At 36.6% G+C, this 22,894-nt stretch overlaps 3 protein-coding genes and 1 pseudogene across 6 annotated transcripts; 2 read left to right on the top strand and 2 right to left on the bottom strand.

Moving 5' to 3' along the window:
• Positions 1-22,894, top strand: part of LOC131523534 (NACHT, LRR and PYD domains-containing protein 3-like) — a 454,982-nt pseudogene that overhangs the window by 172,441 nt on the left and 259,647 nt on the right.
• LOC131523494 (NLR family CARD domain-containing protein 3-like) lies at positions 3,878-6,343 on the bottom strand. Of its 2 annotated transcripts, XM_058749942.1 has the most exons (4): positions 5,872-6,343; positions 5,457-5,685; positions 5,126-5,284; positions 3,878-4,830 (listed from the first exon to the last, which is right to left on the bottom strand). In XM_058749942.1, exons 3-4 carry the CDS (start codon positions 5,269-5,271, stop codon positions 3,885-3,887), a joined length of 1,092 nt encoding a protein of 363 aa, XP_058605925.1. In that variant the 5' UTR covers positions 5,272-5,284; positions 5,457-5,685; positions 5,872-6,343; the 3' UTR covers positions 3,878-3,884. The 2 variants fall into 2 exon arrangements, with proteins under 2 accessions (XP_058605925.1, XP_058605924.1); XM_058749941.1 differs by lacking the exon at positions 5,457-5,685 and having other exon boundaries at positions 5,872-6,084.
• On the top strand, positions 7,549-18,080 carry ahi1 (Abelson helper integration site 1). The gene is made up of 27 exons (XM_058749915.1): positions 7,549-7,653; positions 8,147-8,203; positions 8,310-8,434; positions 8,548-9,086; positions 9,377-9,492; positions 9,737-9,911; positions 10,026-10,218; positions 10,306-10,401; positions 10,550-10,735; positions 10,825-10,977; positions 11,070-11,202; positions 12,338-12,461; positions 12,589-12,818; positions 12,979-13,085; positions 13,189-13,307; positions 13,601-13,731; positions 13,815-13,955; positions 14,062-14,252; positions 14,518-14,560; positions 14,669-14,700; positions 15,666-15,777; positions 15,914-15,972; positions 16,304-16,366; positions 16,449-16,611; positions 16,688-16,779; positions 16,861-16,940; positions 17,013-18,080. The coding sequence occupies exons 2-27, from the start codon at positions 8,194-8,196 to the stop codon at positions 17,176-17,178; spliced, it is 3,579 nt and encodes a 1,192-aa protein (XP_058605898.1). The 5' UTR covers positions 7,549-7,653; positions 8,147-8,193; the 3' UTR covers positions 17,179-18,080.
• slc18b1 (solute carrier family 18 member B1) lies at positions 17,476-22,804 on the bottom strand. 3 transcript variants are annotated; one of them, XR_009266789.1, is made up of 15 exons: positions 22,692-22,804; positions 22,389-22,522; positions 22,128-22,223; positions 21,968-22,041; positions 21,605-21,752; positions 21,190-21,346; positions 20,868-21,004; positions 20,426-20,527; positions 19,914-20,005; positions 19,709-19,804; positions 19,400-19,474; positions 19,213-19,306; positions 19,026-19,072; positions 18,615-18,821; positions 17,476-17,839 (listed from the first exon to the last, which is right to left on the bottom strand). XR_009266789.1 is itself a non-coding variant. In XM_058749931.1 (14 exons), exons 1-14 carry the CDS (start codon positions 22,711-22,713, stop codon positions 18,725-18,727), a joined length of 1,371 nt encoding a protein of 456 aa, XP_058605914.1. In that variant the 5' UTR covers positions 22,714-22,804; the 3' UTR covers positions 17,476-18,724. The 3 variants fall into 3 exon arrangements, 2 of the variants coding, with proteins under 2 accessions (XP_058605914.1, XP_058605915.1); XM_058749931.1 differs by having other exon boundaries at positions 17,476-18,821; XM_058749932.1 differs by lacking the exon at positions 19,026-19,072 and having other exon boundaries at positions 17,476-18,821.

Here is a 22,894-nt window from a genome sequence, read left to right as displayed (position 1 = left end):
TACACCAGCACACCCGTATTAGATGTGTTTATTGTAGGAGCTAGATGACGTATGATGACGTGTGACGGTATAGTATGGTGTCCCAATTCTTAGGGAAATATTTTCACCCCTAGCCCTTGACACTCTGTTTCAAGGGACAAGGGGAAGGGGTAGGTGGAGTGGTATAAAATAGAACTGGGATTCGGCCTAATACTTTTGCTAATTTCTCTCCCTGAATTTGCCAACCTGAACATGTGAATGAATTAATTAATGATGCACATATAGCGCTTTATTGTGTATTTCTGTATGCCCAAAGCGCTTTACAATCATGTGGGGGGGTCTTTCCTCAACCACCACCAGTGTGCAGCATCCACCTGCGACGGCAGCCACAGTACAACAGCACCAGCGCGCTCACCACACACCAGCTACAGGTGGAGAGGAGAGAGAGTGATAGAACCAATTCAGTGGATGGGGATTATTAGACAGTCCATGACTGACAAGGGCCAGTGGCAGCAATTTGGCCAGGACACCGGGGTTACACCCCTACTCTTTACGAGAAGTGCCATGGGATTTTTAATGACCACAGAGAGTCATGACCTTGGTTTAATGCCTCATACGAAAGACGGTGCTTCTTGACAGTATAGTGTCCCTGTCACTATACTGGGGCGCTAGGACCCACACAGACCACAGGGTGAGCACCCCCTGCTGCAATATCTTTGTACTCTTTCATACATGTATTGTATAAATGTGGATACCATCTGATCTCCTCAAATGCACATCAAGTTCACCATCCATTGTAGTGTGTAGTCGTCAGTTTCAGCATGTTGTTTTGTATCACATTTTGCACACTCTTTTTCGACTACAGCCACCTAATGGACTTTTCTGTCTCAACATTCACCTTGCACATGCTCGGTTGTATGTGTACTGTCCTGACACAAAAATTTGGCTGTATACGAACATTGAGCATGAACGTCTACAGACGGCCAAAGTATACTTTGGGCTTTAGCTAATGTGGTTATTCTGGTTAAAATGTTCTAATTAAAACAGTATATCAATAAACGTAAAGTAAGAAGAATGAATATATAGCTCTGTGTACTGAATAATGTCAGGACAACCTGGAAAGGAAAGCCGATTCGAGAACATGGAGGTTGAAACAAATAAAAAGGAAAAACCTTTTACTATGCATACAAATGTAAATCTGAATAATTATAAAGAATATACCTGCATAAATGCTGCCTCTGAGAGAGAGTGAGACAGAAATACACTATATTGCCAAAAGTATTGGGTCACCCACTTCTAATGAACAGGTTTGACTACTTTAGTAATTTCCATGAGTACAAATCTTAATGTTTAAGCATATAATGATATTCTTGGGAATTGTGTGCTTAGTCATTGGTGTTTGGTAAAGAGTTTTTGGCTCAAGATCTGCATTTAAAGTCACACCAGAGGTGTTCAGCTTGGATTAGAACTTGCCTTTCTGCAAACCAGTCAAGTTCTTCCACACTGACTAAATCAATAATTTCTTTTTGAACCTTGCCTTATACACAGAGGCATTGTCATGTTAGAATAGAAAAGGGTCCTGTCCAAACTGTTGCTTTAAAATTAGAAGCACACAATTCCCTAGAATATCATTATATGCTTAAACATTAAGATTTGTACTCATGGAAATTACTAAAGTAGTCAAACCTATTCATTAGAAGGGGGAATACTTTTGGCGATATAGTGTATGTAGCCTATCATACAATGTTTAAAACATTTAAATAGACATAGCAAGCAGTAGAATATGTGTATGTATTTGTTTGATTATTAGGTTGGAACTGGTTTGGTTTCTGATGGTTGGTTTACGATCTTGCTGTGCTTATTTCATTCATTTGTGTATCATTTCGTACAAGATTTAAATAATTTAAATATACATATTAAATAGTAGAACATTTGTATGATGTAATATTTTAGTTTATTTGCTCTTGCCAAGCTCTGATTCCTGAGAGACACATGAAGAAGCAACAGAGATGCAGCTATTTGATCTCTGCTCTTTACATTTGTGTCTACACTCATTCACTTCACACACTCATTATTGCGTAGTGATTTTAGAGTTTATGTATAATATCATGCTTTCCCTGGATCACCTGTTATCCAGCAAACTAAAATTTAATGCTTAACACCTTGCTGTTTTGTCTTGTTGAGTGAGTACAGGGGCTGTAGACTGTTCCAACTGCACTGCTAATTCATTAATGGTAATGTTGAACAGGAGTCTTTAATTTAATAACCAAGTGAACCTTTAAATCTGATTTTCTTACCTCAGTATGTTGAGTTGACAGTGTGAACTCTTCAGTCCATCAGAGAGCAGCTTCACTCCTGAATCCTGTAGGTCATTGTTACTCAGGTCCAGATCTCTCAGTGAGGAGTTTAATGATTGTAGAGATGAAGACAAACTTTCACAGCACTGATCAGTGAGATTACAGCCATTAAGACTATAACACCGGATGAAATATGATATAATAAAGAGAACATGGTGGGTTAAAATATTGTTTTCTGAGCACTGATCACATATTGATCCTAAAAACAACCTGTTTAATTGTAAGAGCCAGATAGAGGGTGAAAATGGCCATTAATAATAAATTAATAATTCGTAAAAATAGCTTACCTGACATATTTACAGAGAAGTTTATATGATTATTCTCTTTAAATTGAATATAGTATAAACTGAATATAGTGTAACAAGCACCAAAAATTTAGGTAATAAATAATTGCACTAAATTGTTACTAAACTTTGCACATCGCTCATGATTTGTTTCAGAGTAGGTTACACATGTTGTTTGGAGTGAGTCAGGAGGAACTAAACACTTCATTAAAACAGTTTTTTTCCTGTTTAAACAACTTTTGATTTCCCTTAATATGTATTGTCATGGCAATTAAAACAGTGTCATGATTTAATAGAAAAATTACAAAGTTACTGTGTCTCACCAAAACAAACACATTCAGTTTCATCTCTAACAACATAAATGAATACTCACAGAGCTTTTCTGCAGTTCACCACAGCTGGTATCAGTCTCTTTCTACCCTCATCTGATGTGTTGTATTTCTTCAGATCAAACTCATCCAGCACCTCCTCTGATATCTGAAGCATGTAGGCTATTGTTGAGCAGTGAAACGGAGAGAGTTGATTCACCGAGTGATTCTCTGATTTCACAAACTCCTGAATCTCTCTGTACAGAGTCTGATCCTTCATTTCCAGCAGACAGAGGAACAGATTGATGCATCTGTCAGCGGAAAGATAATCATCACCTTTGATTGTGCATTTAATGTACTGTGTGGTTTTCTTGATGCTCTCTGAGCTGTTCACTGTGCGCGTGAGTAGATCCTGTAAAAGTCTCTGATTGGACTCCAGTGAGATGCCCAGCAAGAACCGCAGGAAAAGATCCAGGGGTCCATTTTGACTCTGTAAGGATTTATTAATCATTGCTTTTAATAGTTCATACAGAGAGTTTTCCCGACTGTAACTCTTGTATCCTTCATTCAGGAACAACTTCAGTGATTCCTTATTCTTGAGTACATGGGCATAAAGCACAAAGAAAGCAGCTAGAAACTCCTGAAAGCTCAGATGTATGAAGCAGTACGTAGACTTTCCTCTGATGAATCCCAGATTCCTCCTTAAAGATCTCATCAGGCATCAGTGACGTCTAGGCCGCTCTCAATCAGGTCCTCCTCATAGAACATCACATTGCCCTTCATCAACTGTTTGAAAGCCAGTTCAGCAAGTTTCACAATCATGTCTCTGTTGGACTGCAGGAGTTTCTCTGGATCTTTCTCATCATACTTCTGATTCCTCGTGTTGATCTGAGTCAGCAGGAAGTGGATGTACATTTCAGTCAGAGTTTGAGGGATTTCTGAACTCTCATCTTGTTTCAGGAGGTTTTGAAGCACAGTGGCTGAGATCCAGCAGAAGACAGGATGTGACACATGATGTGGAGGCTTCTTGATCTTCTAATGTGTGAGATGATTCTGCTGGCTTGATGCTCATCACTGATTCTCTTCCTGAAATATTCCTCTTTCTGAGGCTCAGTGAATCCCTGAATTTCTGTCACATGGTTGATGTATTTTGTGGGGATCTGATTGGCTGCTGCTGGTCTGGAGGTGATCCAGATAAGAGCAGAGGGAAGCAGCTCTCCTCTGATGAGGTTTAACATCAACACACCCACTGATGAAGACTCATTCACATCACAAACCTTCTCAACGTCTGAGAACAACAGTGTAATTCTGCTTTCATCCAGACCATCAAAGATGAACACAACTTCACACTCCTCATAAATCTCTGAGCTCACATCTTGAAGTTCAGGATGAAAGTCCAGCAGAAGTCTGTGAAGACTGTACTGGTGATCTTTAATCAAGTTCAGCTCTCGAAATGGAAGCACAAACATGAAATCTACATCCTGATTGGCTTTTCCCTCGGTCCAGTCCAGAATGAACTTCTGCACAGAGACGGTTTTTCCAATTCCAGCGATGCCTTTAGTAAGAACAATCTTGATTTTGTCTTTCTCCTCACATACTGGTTTATGCAAGGGTCTAAAGATGTCATTGCAGTAGATTGGAGTGTCTTGTGTTCTGGGTCTTTTCTCCATCTGTAAAACCTCATGTTCTTCATTCACTCGTTCACTCTCTCCATCTATGATGTAGAGCTGTGTGTAAATCCTGTTCAGGAGGGTTTGATTCTCTTCTAGCTCAATTCCCTCAAATAAGCTCTCATACTTGTTCTTCATGCTGGTTTTGTGTTGGTCTTTGACTCTCTGACAGTCGGAGTCAGCACAGGTCAGACGTGGCGTCACGGATCTGATCACATCATCTCTCTTTTCTCTGCAGAAACAGTAAAATGAACAGAAAAATAGTGGGAAAAGTATAAACAATACAAAAAATTATTAAAATAATAATGTAATATATTACATAATTTATGTAATATGCAGCTGTGCTCATGATTATTATATTTGAACATTTCATACTGATCACTGATTTCCTGACATCACAAAAGCAGTTATTCAAGGTTTGTTTCTATGACTGAAACCATTTTCTTCACACTAGTTGAATGATGCACTGCAGATATGAAGGACAGATAATATGGAAAACTAACATGTGTAAAAATCCTTATACTCACTCAGGGTCAGAGGTCCTTGCTTCACCACTGAGACTGGGGGGCATTTCTATGGATCTGTCACTCTTCACAGACACACAGCTGGGTTCTGGAGATGCTGCTTTATGTGTGTGAACATCCTCCTCCTCTTTCTTCTCATTGAGACTCATTTTACAGGAAGTGCTTTACAAATAGACAATATAAATACACAACTGAATTAATGTCTTGATTCATTTTTATGCCACATAGTATTAAAATACATAGTAAAACAAACTATTCTTTCCTAGCTGACAGACACATAAACACATTCACACTCTGAGCCACAAAACTTTATGAACAATCACCGTCAACTCACCATCCAGTTTAGTAGTTTCAGAAACGGCTCCTAGAATCAATGAGTATCTGAATCATTTATGACTGTGAGGACTGTGATCTTTTGAACTTCAACTCTTTTAAATTTTCACTTGTTCCTCAATACAACCTTGATTCTGTGAACAGCTGAGATTCACAGCCAATAGAGCTGCTGTGACCCTGATGTGCTCATTTCATCTCTGAGAAATCACTCTTCACATTTACACCAATTACTGTTGGAATATAGCTTTATTTAGTTTTTGTTTCTGTATTTCTTTTTGACTGCAAAAGGTCAGACTGAATTTGATCAGCAAATATTTCAATGCATATGAAAATACTCTTATATTATAGAAATATAATATGTAAATTTGCACATAATTTAATGAAGAGAACAAATGAAGAAATGTGTTTAAACTTACCTCGGTCTCAAGAACGAAGAACATCAAACACAGTCTTCATTCAGTTCATAAATCCATTCAGTCTCTAGATAGCAGCATTAAACTGATCTGTTCTCAAACTCCACATTATTCACAAACAGCTTTTATCTCCTGATGTGTTTCGTATGCTTCTTTCACAGAATGTCCTGCTTGACTGAAGTCTGTTGTAATAGTTTCACTTTCAACAAACCTATCGACCTGCTTATGTATTTACCAAATAGAGAGGAAAACAACATTAGCTGTGTGTGAAACAGGCGAAGCAGCTGTCTTCATTTCTGAATATGTCCACATTTAATCCAAATACAAACACAAAAGTGTGTTTACAGTAATGCTCTAACTTTAACTGTGTTGAGACAGATGACAACAACTTGTCTTGAAATAGCTGAACCGTTTACAGAAAATACCAGCAAGCTCTGCTGTAAGGTGACATGATTGAAATTATAAGCTAATGCTAACATTCTCTATAAGCTGTGTTCCTCTCAAGTCTGAAATAAAAAAGTTACAGTTGTTTTAGCAGTAGGTTTATATTGGGCAATGTATTTCAGAAGTTTGTTAATAAATGTGTGTGTCTACCCTCAGATGGTGGACAAACAGCACGATTGTGATATTGCTGTTATACAACAGTTCAATAAACAAGAAGTTAATATTGATCAACTTGCAAGTTACTTTGTCTATTTTTGCTTCATCCACGAAAAAAAAAAAATCCACATAATGCCAAAACATTTGCGCGTCTCAATCAACACACATTGTGTTTGATTCGCGGATGAATCTATATTTTGATTGAACGAATCTCTTGAATGAATGATTCAGTCATGGGACGCAGGCAGTCGCTTGTTGTCTCCTACTGGCGTAAATGTATTACAGAAAAGGCTAACGTTACTGAAAAAAAGTCACAGCTTATTTTTTTCATTATATTATATATTATATTAATTATTGAAATACATTTGTGTTTAAATATCCTATCATTCACTGTTCATCATGATCAAAAAAGTATAATAATGTGACCATTTTTATTCTATAGGCCAGGGGAGAATGGGGACAGTTGCAACACTTTTTGCATTTCCATCAGTTTCTCAGAGACTCTTAGCCAAAATTGTAATATAATAAAGCCATCTGTCAGCTACTCACCACACTGGAGTAACATGATAATATATGCACAATTTATACTTCAATAGACAAAGCCAAATGTTGCAAAGTGACCCCACAACAGGGGACAGTTGTAACAGTCCACAGGGGCAGAACATAAAAAAGGAAAGGAAACATAACTAAGTACTTTTCAGGACAGAATATTCTCTGTAGTCATATATATTTTTAAAATGAATAGATTAATATAGATGTTAACGTTACTGCTCAGAACTCACAAAGAGTGATTGCATTAAATAAATATTAAATTGTGTGAATATTGGATCAATTTCAATAAGCGGGTGACAGAGACCTCTGGTGGTGAGATTAACGTACTGCAGAAGTCTGACTGATTTGTATTTGAAATACACTTTCATGTATTAATTTAGCACGCGCTTTTATCCAAAGCGACTTACGAATGATGAACATTACAAGCAAGTTTATAATCTAACGTAAAATAAACCTTGGCGCTTTACTTCTTGATTGATGTGGCAACAGTAACCAAGGGAGGCGGGGCTAATCTTGTTGTTGTTGTTGCTGTTGGAAACGGTCGCGCCAGCAATGGCTGCTCACTGAAATCATTCATGGATCATCTACAACAGATATGATTCGACTTCTTCGCTGCATTTTATTGCATACAGTGTACGTTTATTTCGCAGAAACCGTACATTTAGCAGTAGAATATGTCAAATGAAATAGATTCGCTTAATTTTCGAGCGAGGTGCGATACTGTGCGCTTGCAGTGATTTGCTTGTGTGGTTTCAGCTAGCATGTGAGATTTAGCAAAGCTAAGTTACAACATCAACAATCACTGATCCAAACATACGCATTACGGTATTTTTGTTATTTTCAGAATCGCATTAATAATCAGATGAAGTCGGGATTGGTTTATTAGCTTAATGCCAGTAATGTAGTAGTTAATGTAGCATAGAATAGCTGGGTTTTAGAGGTGTTTCTGTGTTGGCGGCAAAGTGAAATATAACATAATCTGCTTAACTAGCAGTTCTAGTTAGAATAACCAAACTATTTCTGTGTGATTGTAACTAAATAGGCGAGTAAAGGCTGTCTAAATGTTGCATTGGTCTTAGAAACATCAGCTCTTCTTTGATATCATTGTAATGTATGACATTATCAGTTTTAGGATTGTTGTTTCCAGAATGAATTTGTCCATAGTTCATCAGAATGCCAGCTGGTGAGTAAAGATCACTCGTACTTGATCTATAACAGCTTATTTCTTTGTTACTGATGATCATGAATGTTCTTATGTGCAGATTTGTGTGTAAATCTCTGTTTGACAGGTCAAAGTGATGTGAGAGCTAAGACGAAAGCTCGCTTTGATGAGGTGTTGAAGAGATACACAAACCCTCCTTCTGAGAAAAAGAAAGCCAAACAGATCACTGACCACTCCCAGGAAATTATTGTGGTTAGCAATAGTAAAAAATAATCTTAATTTAACCAAGAAAACCATAATTGATAAAACCTAATTCACCTTGCAGCCTGCATCTGTCATTTGAACTCCATCCTTTTTTCTTGCAGCTTCAAACCTTGAAGAAGAACCTAGATTTGAGTAAAGACACTGAAGATGATGAAGCTATCCTCCATAACACATATGATCCAGCTCAGGGCAGCCCTAGATACACCAAAAACAGGCGCAGAGAGAGGGAAGCATCTGAAAAGACCAACATAAACAATGCTGTAAGTGAGGAGGAGCCCACACTGACCAGCGGGAAAAAGAAAAGCAAAAGGAAGCTCCCACAACTACCGCCTCCTGTTCAAGATGAAGAAGACAACGACAGGAGGACTGATACAGAGATTGATGGAAAACATACTAGGAAAACTAGGAAAGCAAAGAGTAAAAGTGGAAATGATGTTAATAGACAGAAAGAAGACACAGAGACAGAAGATGATTATCTGCAGGCGTACCAACATCAGATCTCAAAGGAGGAAGAGACAGCTGGAAAGAAGACGACACGGAAGAAAGCCACAGAGAAGCTTGCAGAGAGCCAGCCGCTAAACAATGAGCTGGAGAAGAAAAAGAAGAAGGTGAAATCAAACAAACATGATGGTGATAGAAGGTAAACAGCAATGCATATTCATAAATGATCACAGTTAATGCCATTCATATTAGGACCGAGATTACTTAACATTATTTTGAACTTTTCATATTTGTTTGGTGATGCTGGAGCTGCAGAAATTACACACTTTACTTATCTTTACTTACTTATCTTTAATTGAAGGTTAAAAGTGGCCTTAGCCAGCAGTTAAGCATAGTACGAGTAGAGTAACATGACTTTTTCAAAACATTTTTAAGGTAATAAGCATGATGGAGTTTCCTTTTAATTGTATTGTGCCTTTCGGTTTGCAGTCAAACTGAAGTGCCAGTGGATAACCAGACAGAAAATGTCCAGGATGATGTTGTGGATGAGTTCAAGGAGGACACAGTCAAACCCAAAGTGAAGAAGAAAAAGAAACGAAAAGAAGGTATGATAGAACATTTTTCTTAATTTCTAGAATCAACATCAATATAAATATCAGATTTGCAATATTTCCACAACTTCTAATATAACATGTCTAATATAGCTGCAGTGTGCTGTTTTTATTTATTATTTTGGTTGCCACCACCACATTCTCTCAATATGTATATATATTGTGTGCATTTCATTAACATAATTATTTAAAGATGTGATATTAATGTTGATTTTGTTTGGTTGATTTCTGGTTGTAGTGATTGTTGAGGAGGAACAGGCAGAAGAGAAACGATCCTTTGACAACAGTCTGGTGCTGGGAGTTTATATCCACAGGACAGACAAGCTGAAGACAGACCTGATGGTGTCTCACCCTATGGTCAAAGTTCACGTGGTTGACGAGGTCACTGGACAGTATGTCAAGAAGGAGGACAGGTTTGGATTTCACTTGTATTGTTTTTACCACTAAAACGTGCTAGAACCACTTGGTTTATAATCTTCATACCAAATACAATCTGATTTATTCTCAGTGTTTTATTTGGTTCTCAGCCATCGTCATGTTTCATCTTTCTATGAGCAAGAAAACATCGAGCACATCCTGCCCATCATAACTCAACCCTTTGACTTTAAGAAACACAAAAATACAGTTCCAGAATGGGAGGAACAGATCATCTTCAATGAGCGCTTTGGATATTTTCTTCAAGACGATGATGAGAGTCCACGTGTGATACTGTTTTTTGAGGTTTGTGCACTTGGAAAAGTTTAAATCCATATTTGCATTCTCAAAGCAAAGAAAGGAATGACTAAATCACTATGTGTGATGTGACAGATTCTGGATTTCATTAGTATGGAGGAAGCACGAACAAACGTCTCTGTTGACCAACATGAGAGGGGTTTCCGGAAGATTGCTTGGGCTTTTTTGAAGGTACCAGCTTCGATTTTACTTTAGTCTTTGGTATAATTGATCATGTTTGCATAGATGTTTGGTTATTTTGTATGTCAGCTTCATAGATTTTATATAACTGTATCCTTCATAAGTTCTGGAGTAGATTCCAATTTGCTATTTCTTCTAGCTTGTAGGAACCAATGATGTCTTGAATGTTGACACCAAACTGCGTCTACAACTTTACTGCCCTCCTCCACGGGCAAAGAAACTGCCACAAACGGTTGAAGTGTTCCAGTGGTGGTCAAAGTACCCAAGAAACAAATACGCATCAACCCTCTACATCACAGTGAAAGGCCTCAAACCACCAGAACATGTAGGGTCACTTTTTGAATTTAAAAACCACAGTGAAAAGACTAAAAACTGGTGCTTATTGAAGTTTGATTTGGACTGTTTGTTGCACAGGTTGACCCCAGTATGCGCTCCATGATGGCTCTCCAGCAGGAGCGCGGCAGCACCTCCTACAGTGAGCTCAATTCTGAGATGACCAATAAAACCAGCACACAGATGCTGGAGAGCAAATCAGAAATCATTAAATGGAGCCGCATACCCGGACAGGTTATACTTATTTGCTATATAGTGTTAAAAATTAGGGTAGTCAGTTATCCTTTTGTTAGACCTAATATGTTTCTTATTGTTTGTTTAAACAGGTGTGCCGCATTCCGAATAAGCCAATGCACTCCTTCCGTGGAGGTCAGATGGGCTGTTTTACTCTGCGTTTCTCTCATGATGGACACGCACTAGCAGCTGCATGTGCAGACAGAGATGTGTTTCCAATCATTAGTAAGTAATTTGTAGTTATACATGTTGTTTTTATGTGTACTGTACATATATATATATATATATATATATTAGGGGTGTCCCCGACTAAGGATTTTCATAGTCGAATCGGAATTTTCGAATCTTTCCAATAGTCGACTGATAGTCGAATCATATGTTTGGGGGCGGGGGGCAAAATACATTACATTCGACAGTCATAAATATTGACACTAACACAGGGGAAATGTGTAACGGACGCCTCGCAGATGCAAACGGGCTAAATAATGTTTTATGTTTTGATTAAAAGATAGTTAACATTAAACGACAGCGAAACCCTAAGAATTCACAACATTTTTTACAATAGTGCTCTCAATATAACGTTATGTATATATGACAGTAGTTATTAATGTTCTGCGTTTCTGTTTTGAGCTGCGCGCGCTGAAGATGACCAGTAGAATGAAGCATATGATAGCAGGTTTTTAATCAATGGGATTTAACTCATTTATCTAATATGGAATACGCTTCGTTATTTATATTACGACTTATAGGCTATCTGCACCAGTGGGGATTTCTTTAAGTCTGCAAGGGAAGCTCGGCTTCCCCTATATTGTCAAAAAATTAATGGTCAAATATGTACTATTGTGTTAACATTTTATTGACTAAAAATGCGTTAGAACACGTTCATCTCGAAGACGAGTTCGTTCAGAATCAGCTACATATAGCAGGTCGGCTGACTCGATTTCCTTCTCATACATTCCCGTAGCGTCAGTGTATTTCTCTGTTGAAGCCGAGCGTCCATTGACTTCAATGGGGCTGCTTCGAACAGTTTTTTTCAGTGCCTCGAAACTAGACGGTCATTGGATAAATGCTGCGATTATGTCCCGCCCACGGACACTCAGCGTCTCTGGGGGTGAATGGAGCAGTGGGCTGGCCTGGACTCCGGGCTTCTGCGTGATGATTGGAGGGTCTGTCGAAAGACTGCATCTCAGTTTGATTGACAGCGATTTTGTTCTATAAAAAGTCGCTGACGCTATTCGATATATCATATACATTTTAACTTAACATTAAAAAAGTAACAAATGTTGTCCATCAACTAATCATCAATTTCTGCAAATACTGTATTCCTGTATGTAATTTAATGAAATGTCTCTATTTTTAGTATATGAGATTCCGTCTGGGAAAGTTCTGGCATCCTTTAATGGCCATCTGAATGTGGTATATGATCTCTGCTGGTCCAGAGATGATAACGGACTATTAACTGCATCCTCTGATGGAACAGTAAGGTAAAAGTATTTTTTACCTCATCCTTTTTGCATTTACAGAGCTTACCCCATAATATTATGTAACCGATAATTACACTACAAATATGAGTGAAAGTGTGAGCCATCATTTTTTTATTTCCTTTTTCAGAGTGTGGAACGTTGAACGACTGCAGAGTTTTGCTCATAAAACTCTTCCTCATCCTTCATTCGTGTACTGCGCCCAGTTCCACCCGCAAGCGCAGAGTCTGGTGGTGACGGGGGGTTACGACGGGGTGCTGCGGGTCTGGAACGTAGATGTACAAGATGCGAATGGGCAACTTCTGCAAGAGTTTGACGGACACAAGACTTTCATCAACACACTGTGTTTTGATCCAGAAGGTACAGAGGAAATTAACATATTATCTGGATGTGATGTTAAAGCTGTGATTCGAGACATTAGTGACACCTTTGTAAGTCACTTTGCTTAAAAGTGTCTGCTAAGATCATAAATTTAAATTTAAATGTAAATAAATGTAGTAATATGTTGGTCTTCACATAGGAAGCAAAATGTTTTCTGCGGACAATTCCGGCTTCATTATTGTGTGGGGAACCATGGTGATGCCTGGGTCTCGCCGTGGACTGACCAGTCAATGGAGCATTGAGAGGGTAAAATGCGTTCTCAAATATTGCATAGAAGAGCTAAATAAATCACAATTTGAAAACGATTTGAACTAATTTAATAGCTTGCAAATTTAATATTTTTCTTTAGGAAATTAAAGAGGCAGATCTGAACGGAATATCCATCAACTCATTAGAGGTGCATCCGAACAGAAGACGACTTTTAATTCATGCCAAAGACAGTGTTTTAAGGGTCATGGATTTGAGAATGTAAGTATCTACCTTGTTATTAATATTTGAATATTTATTTAATACCATAATGTAATATTACATTTTGGCAAAAAAATTATTCATTATTCAAAATTAATAATTAATTAAGATAAATCATGTCCAGCAAGTCTATATATGTGTATTAAGAGTAATTTGAGCCAATTTTACTTCCATGTTAACTTTTTAAAAAATCAGTGCATTTGTTGATAGTACCGGTAATTATAGGGAAGTATTCAAATAAACAAAATAAATAAATGCAAATATCACATTAAAAACAAACGCTTGTTTTACAGTCTTGCAGTGAAAAAATACATAGGTGCCACAAACTACAGGGAGCGAATCAACAGCACATTCACTCCCTGTGGAAGCTTCATCTTTTCAGGCAGTGAAGATGGACTGGCGTATGTGTGGAACTCTGAGACAGGTTTGGAGATTCTTTTGAGTCACTTTAGTATGAATACAAAGAAAAATCCAAGTGGAGACTGAACTGGGATATCTGTTGTGCAGGTGACCAGGTCGCCGTGTACTCTGAGCTGTGCTATACATCTGCGCTTCGAGCTGTAGCTTTCCACCCTCATGAGAACATGGTGGCCTTCTGCTCCTTCGGCCAAAACCAGCCCATCCATCTCTATCTGTATGACCGGAAAGGTGAATCCTCTAAATGACTCAGAAATCCACTGATTCATTAGTATTTAGAAACACAAGTCATATAATCATTTTCTCTTAAAGATGAGTGTTTTGTGCTTGTACGCAGTGGCTCAGATGGAGGTGGAGAGTTTGAGAGGCTTGAGCCGGTCAGAGAATCTGGACAGTAAGACAGGCAGGAATTCATCAGAGGTCATGACCTTCCATAACACTTCAGCCACCTGCATGGACCGATTCGCCAGCACAGCTCGTGTGTCCCTAAAGATGCAGCGGGTCAAACAGAAACTAGACTCTGTACTGGTAAACATGTTGATGATTATATTTAACTAGATAAATAAGTTCATCAGGACAAACTTTGATGATGGCTTGAGAAAGGCTGACCAGAAAGTTTGAATTAGTTTTAAAAGCTTGAAGGTTTTTAGATTGAATCAGTTTGAAGTTTTAAGGGCCATATAGTCTATCAGAAAAAACAGATAGGCTGTAAATTTAATTAAATTGTAACTGATTATTATCAGCATTATAATTCAGTCAATAATCTGTCAGCTATACTTTTATTTTCTTTCAGGAGCCCCATCGTAGTTCCCCTAGTGTGGATATGTATGAACAAGGCAAGTGATGTACATGATGAGAAAATAAGATGCATTTCTAATGCATGTGCAATGAATTCTGTTGTAAACTGACAAAAAAAATAATAATTTATTTATTTTTTTTTAAAGGTGGCATGTCTTATCTGGGAAGGAGCCAAGAGGTGAATATTTGTGTCTTGGCTATAGAAGTTACACCGCTAAAATAGCTTTTAGAGTTTATTAAATTATGTTTATAGACACAAACAGTACTAGTTTTGGTTGCTGTAAAATTATTCTGTCTAAACCTGATATATTGGAGTTGGCAGGTTCAGTTTAGTCCTTGAACTGATTATGCAACGATTAAAACCATTTGCAATAAGATTGACATTAAAATTTACTACAAGAGCAGCACTCATATTTTTATATATTCAAAATACCGTATTGACCCGAATATAAGATGACCCCCCATTTTCCAGATGTACCTTTTGGAAAAAGTGTTTTTGAAAACCAAAACTTGTTTGTTTGTTTTTTCTCTCTCTGTAAAACACATTTAAAATTAAATTAAATTATTTTTCCTATTTTAATTTTTGTTTTGAAAGTATGGTAAATACTGGTAAAATGTACCAACAACGACACTGAAAAATATTTGATATACCATAAAAATAACAGGTAGCCCATCTGAATTATATAACATTTAGGCTATCCATCTCATAGTAGCCTACCAACATTTGATTAACAGTAGAAGTGAAATCTTATTGTAGTCTTCAAATCTGGGTACGGTCTTATGTTTTAAAATCACTTACAGAGGAAGTTTGTTCCCATCAGATCAGGCTAACATGACAGTCACGACTCGTGCCGCTGTAAGCTTTTCTTTTTCTTTTGTTTTCACTCGCGATCTTTACAACACGCATTACATATTTTATGGCACACTCGTTTTATGCGTTTTGGCGCCACCTATTGTTGTGGATGTATTATTGACATGTCAAAGTCTAGACCCCGAATATAAGACGACTGCGTTTTTTCAGATGCATTTCCAAGAAAAAAACATCATCTTATATTCGGGTCAATACGGTAGCAACCGTATCATATAGCATTCATACTGAAGCTCAGTCCTACATTGAACTCTTATTATTGTGGTTTGTTTCAGGGCCTGGCCTCGTATCTTCCTCCATCTCTGCTGTCTCCTCACTCCAAACTACAGATGTCCACGTCACTCAGCGCTCAACTCATTCCACAGGCCACACTCACCTCACACAGTAGTATGTTCTCTATCTAATAAAGAACAACTTGAGCATGCATTGAAGATTGAAAAATTTTATTATGTATATTTAAGTTTAGTTTGTTTCTAAGGCACTTAAAATCACGTCATAAGGTCTTTAAATCATCCTCTCACAGGTGGTTACAGTCCTGCTGGGCAACATATTAGAAGAGCTCCATCCCTCAAACACCAGAAAGTAAGAGCGAAAAATCAGCATATTAGAATGATTTCTGAAGGATCATGTGACACTGAAGACTGCAGTAATGATGCTGAAAATTCAGCGCTGCATCACAGGAAAAAAATTAATGTTAACATATATGAAAATAGAAAACAGTTATTTCAAATTGTGAAAATATTTCACAATACATAAAAAAACTAATATTGTTCATCAAATAAATGCAGGCTTGATAAGCATAAGAAAAGTTGTTTTCAATTATATTTTTAGATTTTAGTTTTTGTAGTTTTGGTTTGTTTAAAAGATTATGGAAAATGACACTAATAATTGAAGATTGTGTTCATGTCTGCAGAGTTTACTGGATTATGAATTCTCTCAACAAGCAGAGACCGATTTTGGGCAAATCCATCAAACGGTAAACTTTAATGCGTTTTATTATTATAAATGTGGAATTACTTGGAGTCAGATAATGACCTCTTGTATTAAATGTTCTCTAGGTCGTGTCTTTATACGAGTACAGAGCCAATCGGTCGGATGAGCTGTCGATACGCCGCGGTGATGTGATCCATGTGCTGTACAAAGACAATGACAGCTGGTGGTTTGGGCGACTGATCAATGGACAGGAAGGATATTTCCCAGCATCCTATGTGGCTGATGAAGGTTTGTAAATGAGATTTGATAACCAAAAGCACATGTATGATATTATATTGTCTAAATCCATGTATATCTGCCATAGGGAGTTTTGATGAAGAGCTCTCAAGAGCTTTAGAAGCACAGCCGTCACTGTTAGATCAACCTGAAGGAGTTGAGCGTGCAACACCAGTCCAGGTAACGACACGTTTTCATTTATTCCTTCCATAAACTTAGTGAAACTTCATAGTTTGACCCTTATGTTCTCTGTGCCTGCAGCTGTCTGCAGCTATCAGTGCTTCTGGAGAGCTAAAGATCATCTCAGAGCTGGACACTGACCCTGAGGCGTCCTCCATCATGTATGAATTAACCACATCTGTCATCCGAGTACTTGTATTCTTGAGCACACATTGATATTATTTTCTTCACAGAACAAAAAAGAAAAAGAAAAAGGTGAAGCGGAGTGAAGTTCCCTCTGATCTGCCTCGGGTCCCGTCCTCAGATCGCGAGATGTCTTCAGCATCTTCCAGAAGAAGAAGACCCCTCCCCAGACTAGGCCAAGCCAACGGTGCATTTGAAGGTGAAGGACTGAACTAATGTGATTGAATCTGACTTCTGAGACTTACCTCTGTTATGAAGGAACTAAGGACATAGAAACAACGTGTTTCCAAAAGTGTTTTATGTTGATGTATTTTTTGTAGTTGGCCTTATTTTAAAATATATATATTTTGTAATTTTGATACTGATATTTGTATTATGTAGTTTTACAAGATATTTTTACTGTTTCTGTACAGTATTTTGTGTACTGTGTGTTATTTTATTTTTGTTTAAACATTTCGTTAATTTAAATTAAAATTTTCAATATAACAGCAACAACTCCAGCAGTAATCATAATGACATATCTAATATATATATTTTATTCACATATCACAGAAGGGAATAAACTATGTTATTTATTTAGTACCAGAGTTAATGTAAATGCAGTTGATTAAATGTATTTATGCATTTCTGTATCACAAATTAACGCAAGATTTTAAAATGTTCCAATTTTAAACAAGTAATAATTGCACATATTTTCATGTAAAAGAGTAAAGAATTTCTGCAGTGTTGAAAGGGTCAATATTTATGCAACATCTCCAAAGAACCGAAGGATCTCATTGCTATGAAAATGCTGTAATGCACATTGTAAAAATGTATTTTGTAAAACTGTACATTTGTAGAAGTTGTTTCCATCTGATTATGGCAATAATTTGTAAATCTGTAAAAGCAGTTACAATGGGGTCAGTCCCAAACTAGGGCTGTGTTAAGTAATATTAAAATACAAATCCTACATTCTTGCACTAGTCCAAAAGATTTCTGAAACCTCAACAAAACTTCAGAAATAATCCAGTGTATTGTACTAAAAGACACACTGTATATGAGGTAATGAATTATTATATACAAAAATTTAACAAAAGCAAAAAAGGCCTCTAACACTAGCTTGCTCTATTCTTTTTCTATTCTGTTTTCTTTTTATTATATAATAAAAACAAAACAAACAAACCTTGCTATGTGTACTGTGTTAAGCTAACTGAGACTTGTTATAGCATTTACACATCATTGCTCTTTTGTTGATTCTGATTGCTTCCATTATCCTCATTTGTAAGGCGCTTTGGATAAAATCATCTGCTAAATAACTAAATGGAAATATACACAAGAACTCTTAAGGATTTCAATTTACTTCAAAAATGCACACCCATTTTTTTTTTTAGAATGGATCATATTACATCTCATGTAAACATCTAAACAATAAATAAGCCAAAAAAATAAGAATAAGTCAAAAAAAAAAAACCACTTAAGTGTTTATCAAAAGGCACATCTCAGATCTGTTTAGTGTAAATATCATCTTGTTACTATTATGCATTACTTCTCTCTTAATTCAATCTTCTTACAGGACTTTTGCATTTACATTGTAAATGTTCACTGAACTCCTGTGTAAAGGTTTAATTGCTCTTGAAATAATACATGCATGACATCTTTGTTGTTAAACTGACCTTCTCTGCGTTCTTCATTTGTCATCTGTCAATCATATCCCACATCACCTGTATTTAGCAGCAATATGATTAGGTTTGTTCTTCCATTTAAAAGCTTGCAGGAGCTTATTTCAGCTGATGTCAACCCTGAGACGATCTGTCTCAGGGAGAAGAGGGGATTTTTCTCCTTGAGATGACGACATGTCAGTCCTGTTGGCCTTTTGTGACCTGAAACACATAAAAAATGATCATGCATGATCAACAGTTTCCTATGACTATTTTCTGATTATACCACTTTTACCAACTTAAGAAATACTTTACAGAATGAATGATTTTCAAATATTTTTATTTAAAATATTAATATTATTTAATTTTAATGAATATTTACCATATTGCTGAATAAAATAATACAAATATAAAAAAACTGCTTACTTCTTTTGTATGTCCTCTATTGTGAAATATATTAATTGTAGTAAGGCCTAAAGAATGTTAGAGTAAACATAAGTCAATAAATTTATATTTATCAAAGTTCATACATAACTAACTGTTAGAGTTAGGAAAATGCTTATCTATTATAAAAATGGACTGTTGCTATTATTTGCAAATTTTGTTTTCTTACAGCGAGAAAGGCGAGTGCGCCTTGAACTCCTGCACTCCATTCAAAGTTGAGTGCTTGTGTTATGTATCCTCCAATAGTCGGCCCAAAGAACATCCTTCAACATGAAAAAGATGATTCAGGTTTCATGATGGGGAAATTCTAAAGTATATTCTCGAATACTGCATGTAAACTTTATTTGAATACACACCCAGCAGACCAGACTGCAGAGAACAAGCCTGACACCAATCCCAGTGTACTCAAGCTCTCCTCAAAGCCATTTTCACTGCAATACAAGGAACATGTGCCTCAAAACATGTTTGTATTTTGTAGAGGTTTGTATTGTTGTATTTTGCTCAGTTTCAGGGTTAACTGCATTTATTCAAACCATTTCAGGAATGTAGTGTGACAACGGTGAATTACAAACACAATAACCTCTTAAATAGCCTAACATAAAATCTAACTCAGCGGTGAGTGGGAGAACTAGGAGTGGATTTGTATGATGATGCATTTGCCTCACTGTGCACAAGCGATCATCTCAGCAAAGGTGGGGATACAGGTCATACAGAGAGAAAAGCCCACCACGATCAGCATGAGTTCGGTGAGCCAGAGCTGACTGAACACACAAAAACCATTCACCGATTAGTGACAGATTTGTGCTTTAATGTAACAAACAGCAAAAGCTGAGAAATTGGCATTCAAAAAGTTAGAAATGAATGTTTTACCTTCTAATATGGAAAACAGGAAGTGGGCCGAGGAAACAGAAGCTCACTGCTGTGGCCATTCCTCCAGTCACCATCATCCATTTCCTAATTGACTGCACCAAGAATCATTTTACAGCCACAGATGAAATTATTTCTTAATAAATAAAATTTGATTCATGCTTATGTTTCAAAACAAAACATTTCCAAAAACAAAAGATCTTATGTATGTATATATATATATATATATATATATATATATATATATATATATATATATATATATATATATATATATATATATATATGTAGAGAGAGAGAGAGAGAGAGTGATCAAATAATATAAAAACATAATTATAAAAATCATAAAAATGTTAATTAAAAATGAAACATCTTAAAAATATAAATACAATTAATTTAAATAAATAAATACATAAATAGGTAAAGCCTCAAAAGTAAGGAATTTCAAACTTTTTCTATCAGAATTTTCAGTTATCGCTGTAAAAATGTTGATAACTGTTTAAATATTGACTTACAGGATATTTATCACTGATCACACCAAAGATGGGTGATGCCGCCCCATATGGCAGTGAAAGTCCAATCATGAGCAGCCCCACCGAACCAGCACTGAGATTAAGCTGTTCACAAAAAAAAAATAAAAATGTAGAGATGCTTTATATTATAATATAGAATGAGAACCTTTAAATGAACATTTATATCAGTATTATGGAATAAAGAGTTTAGAACAGTTTCCCTGATTTGAAACTATGGTGAGTTTACATGTAGTCTATATGTTTAAGCACTAATATATATATATATATATATATATACACACACACACACACAGTTGTGCTCAAAATTATTAATTTAAAATAAAAGATCAAGGATTAAAGATACAGATTTATTTTCACAGCCGCCTTTGATATATATACACAACTGTGTATATATGTTTCAGAGTAGTTTCAAAATCTTCATAACCTTTTCTATGGCAAATATGGACAGTGTTGCATCCAGGAAGCCAAGTCCCGAACTCAACGTGAACACCACGAAGCAGATGAGAAGGATCTTTATTCTGGTACACAATCTGAGGAAGGAATTCTGGGAAGGAACAGCATCTATATTTGAATGAAATAAACACACATGTCTATCTCCATGGCTGGAGGGCAAACAAAAACAAAAGCAGACACAAAACAATCAAATCCTTGTGGCATAACTTAACTAGGAGAACGCCAAATGGAATAGGCTTAAATTAAATTAATAAAGACACGTAATATTTAACCAGTATGAAATCTGCACTAACCAAAGCTTGGTAAAATCCACAAATTAAGAGGCACTGTCGCAAACAGAAGACATCCTGTGAAAACGAATGGGATTTCATATCCAAATGACTGATAGAGCCAGCCGCCCAACGGAGGCCCCAATATCAGGCCAAGACCTGTAAAAATCTCCATGAAGCCCTGAGAGAATGACATATCACTGTAGAGACACATTTAACGTTTTAACACACTTGTTTCAAAACTAAAAACATAAGAACGGTTCTGTGTATATGCCCCGACCGTGAGAAACCAAACAACCAGACAGACTGAATAACTGAATCTGAAGATGATTCTCTTGAGAAACAGCACATCTTTTGTGACGTGCAATAGTGCTTCCTTTGTCACTTTACTCCAAAACACCATTACTGCACTGAAAAACAAGCGCTGACCACAACTCACCAAAACAGTCGCTATGTTGTCAGGGAAAACTTTTGCTGAAACTGCAAAAGATGATGTAACGGCGGCGGAAAAGCCAATTGCATTTATGCACCGTGTGATAAAACAGAGCACGATGAAAACTGTCCCATCAGACACTTGGTCAAGAAACCTGCAGAAGAAATGATATCATTAATGATGAAATACTAAAAATTCTCACCCATGAGTGTTACGTGAGTCAGCAGTATTTTTCATCCAATTTTCCATGAGAGTAAAGTCATTTTATCAACATTTACGCATAATCCAGCATGTAAATAACCTGAAAGTTAATAGACATCTAGACTAAAAGACATTTAAAACAAAATAAAGCATCACAGATTCACTGACCCGAAGAGTACAGTGCATCCACTCGATACGAACAACCCTGCCACAATCATAAACTTGGCTCCTATCTGGACAATCTGAAACAGAGGTCAAATGCACTGATATAGTGTGCAATCCATAATGGAAAACTGTTGTTCATCTTCTGAAATAATGATTAACTTACATATTTACCAAGTATCAATGAGCCCACCAAAGTGCACAATGCATAAATTCCGAATATTAAACCAATCATAGCTTGACTGACACCTTTCTTCTTTGCCTAGAAAATAAATCAGATTGAAAGTAATATATTCACACAAACATTTTATCCTACTGTAGCATGGTTTAAGAAACTTTAAAGGCCCTAAGCACAGTACTTAGAACAAATTCTACTTCATATTGTTGTTTATCCAAATCATATTATATAAAAATATAATCGATGTACCTCATTTGGGAAAAATGGTCCCAGAATGGAGTAACAGATCATTGAACTAAAGTTTATGGAGGCCATTGCAATAAGTGTTAATATCTGTTGTCTGGACATTTTAGTGGCTGGAGCCTCTGGTGGTGAAGAATCACCTATAAGAAATTGACATGCATTCACTGATCAGTAAAGAAACAATGTAACGAAATGCTCGAGAATAATTCGTTGTCATTGGCAAACGCGCTAAAAGTTCAAAAGTCATTAAAGATTCAAAACGTTGCTAAACACCCATTAACAACCACTCATTTAAATGTATCTACATACCTATATCTTCATCGATATCCATTGTCAAGTCTCTGAAATCTTTTACCGCGTGCTTAACCTGTCAGCTGGGAACTCAGCAGTGAGTGAATGGTCTCCGATTCTGAAAAGAATCATTCTTTTGAACTGAATCTTTTCAAAGTTCGGTCGAACCGATTCGCAAAGCGCGGATCACTCAGCTGCGTTTAGGAATAAAACCTGTAACA

The sequence above is a fragment of the Onychostoma macrolepis genome, chromosome 17, assembly GCF_012432095.1.
Source record: "Onychostoma macrolepis isolate SWU-2019 chromosome 17, ASM1243209v1, whole genome shotgun sequence".
Lineage (NCBI taxonomy): Eukaryota > Metazoa > Chordata > Actinopteri > Cypriniformes > Cyprinidae > Onychostoma > Onychostoma macrolepis.
Note: the sequence above shows the minus strand (reverse complement) of the source record. Positions and strands in the feature narration are given on the sequence as shown.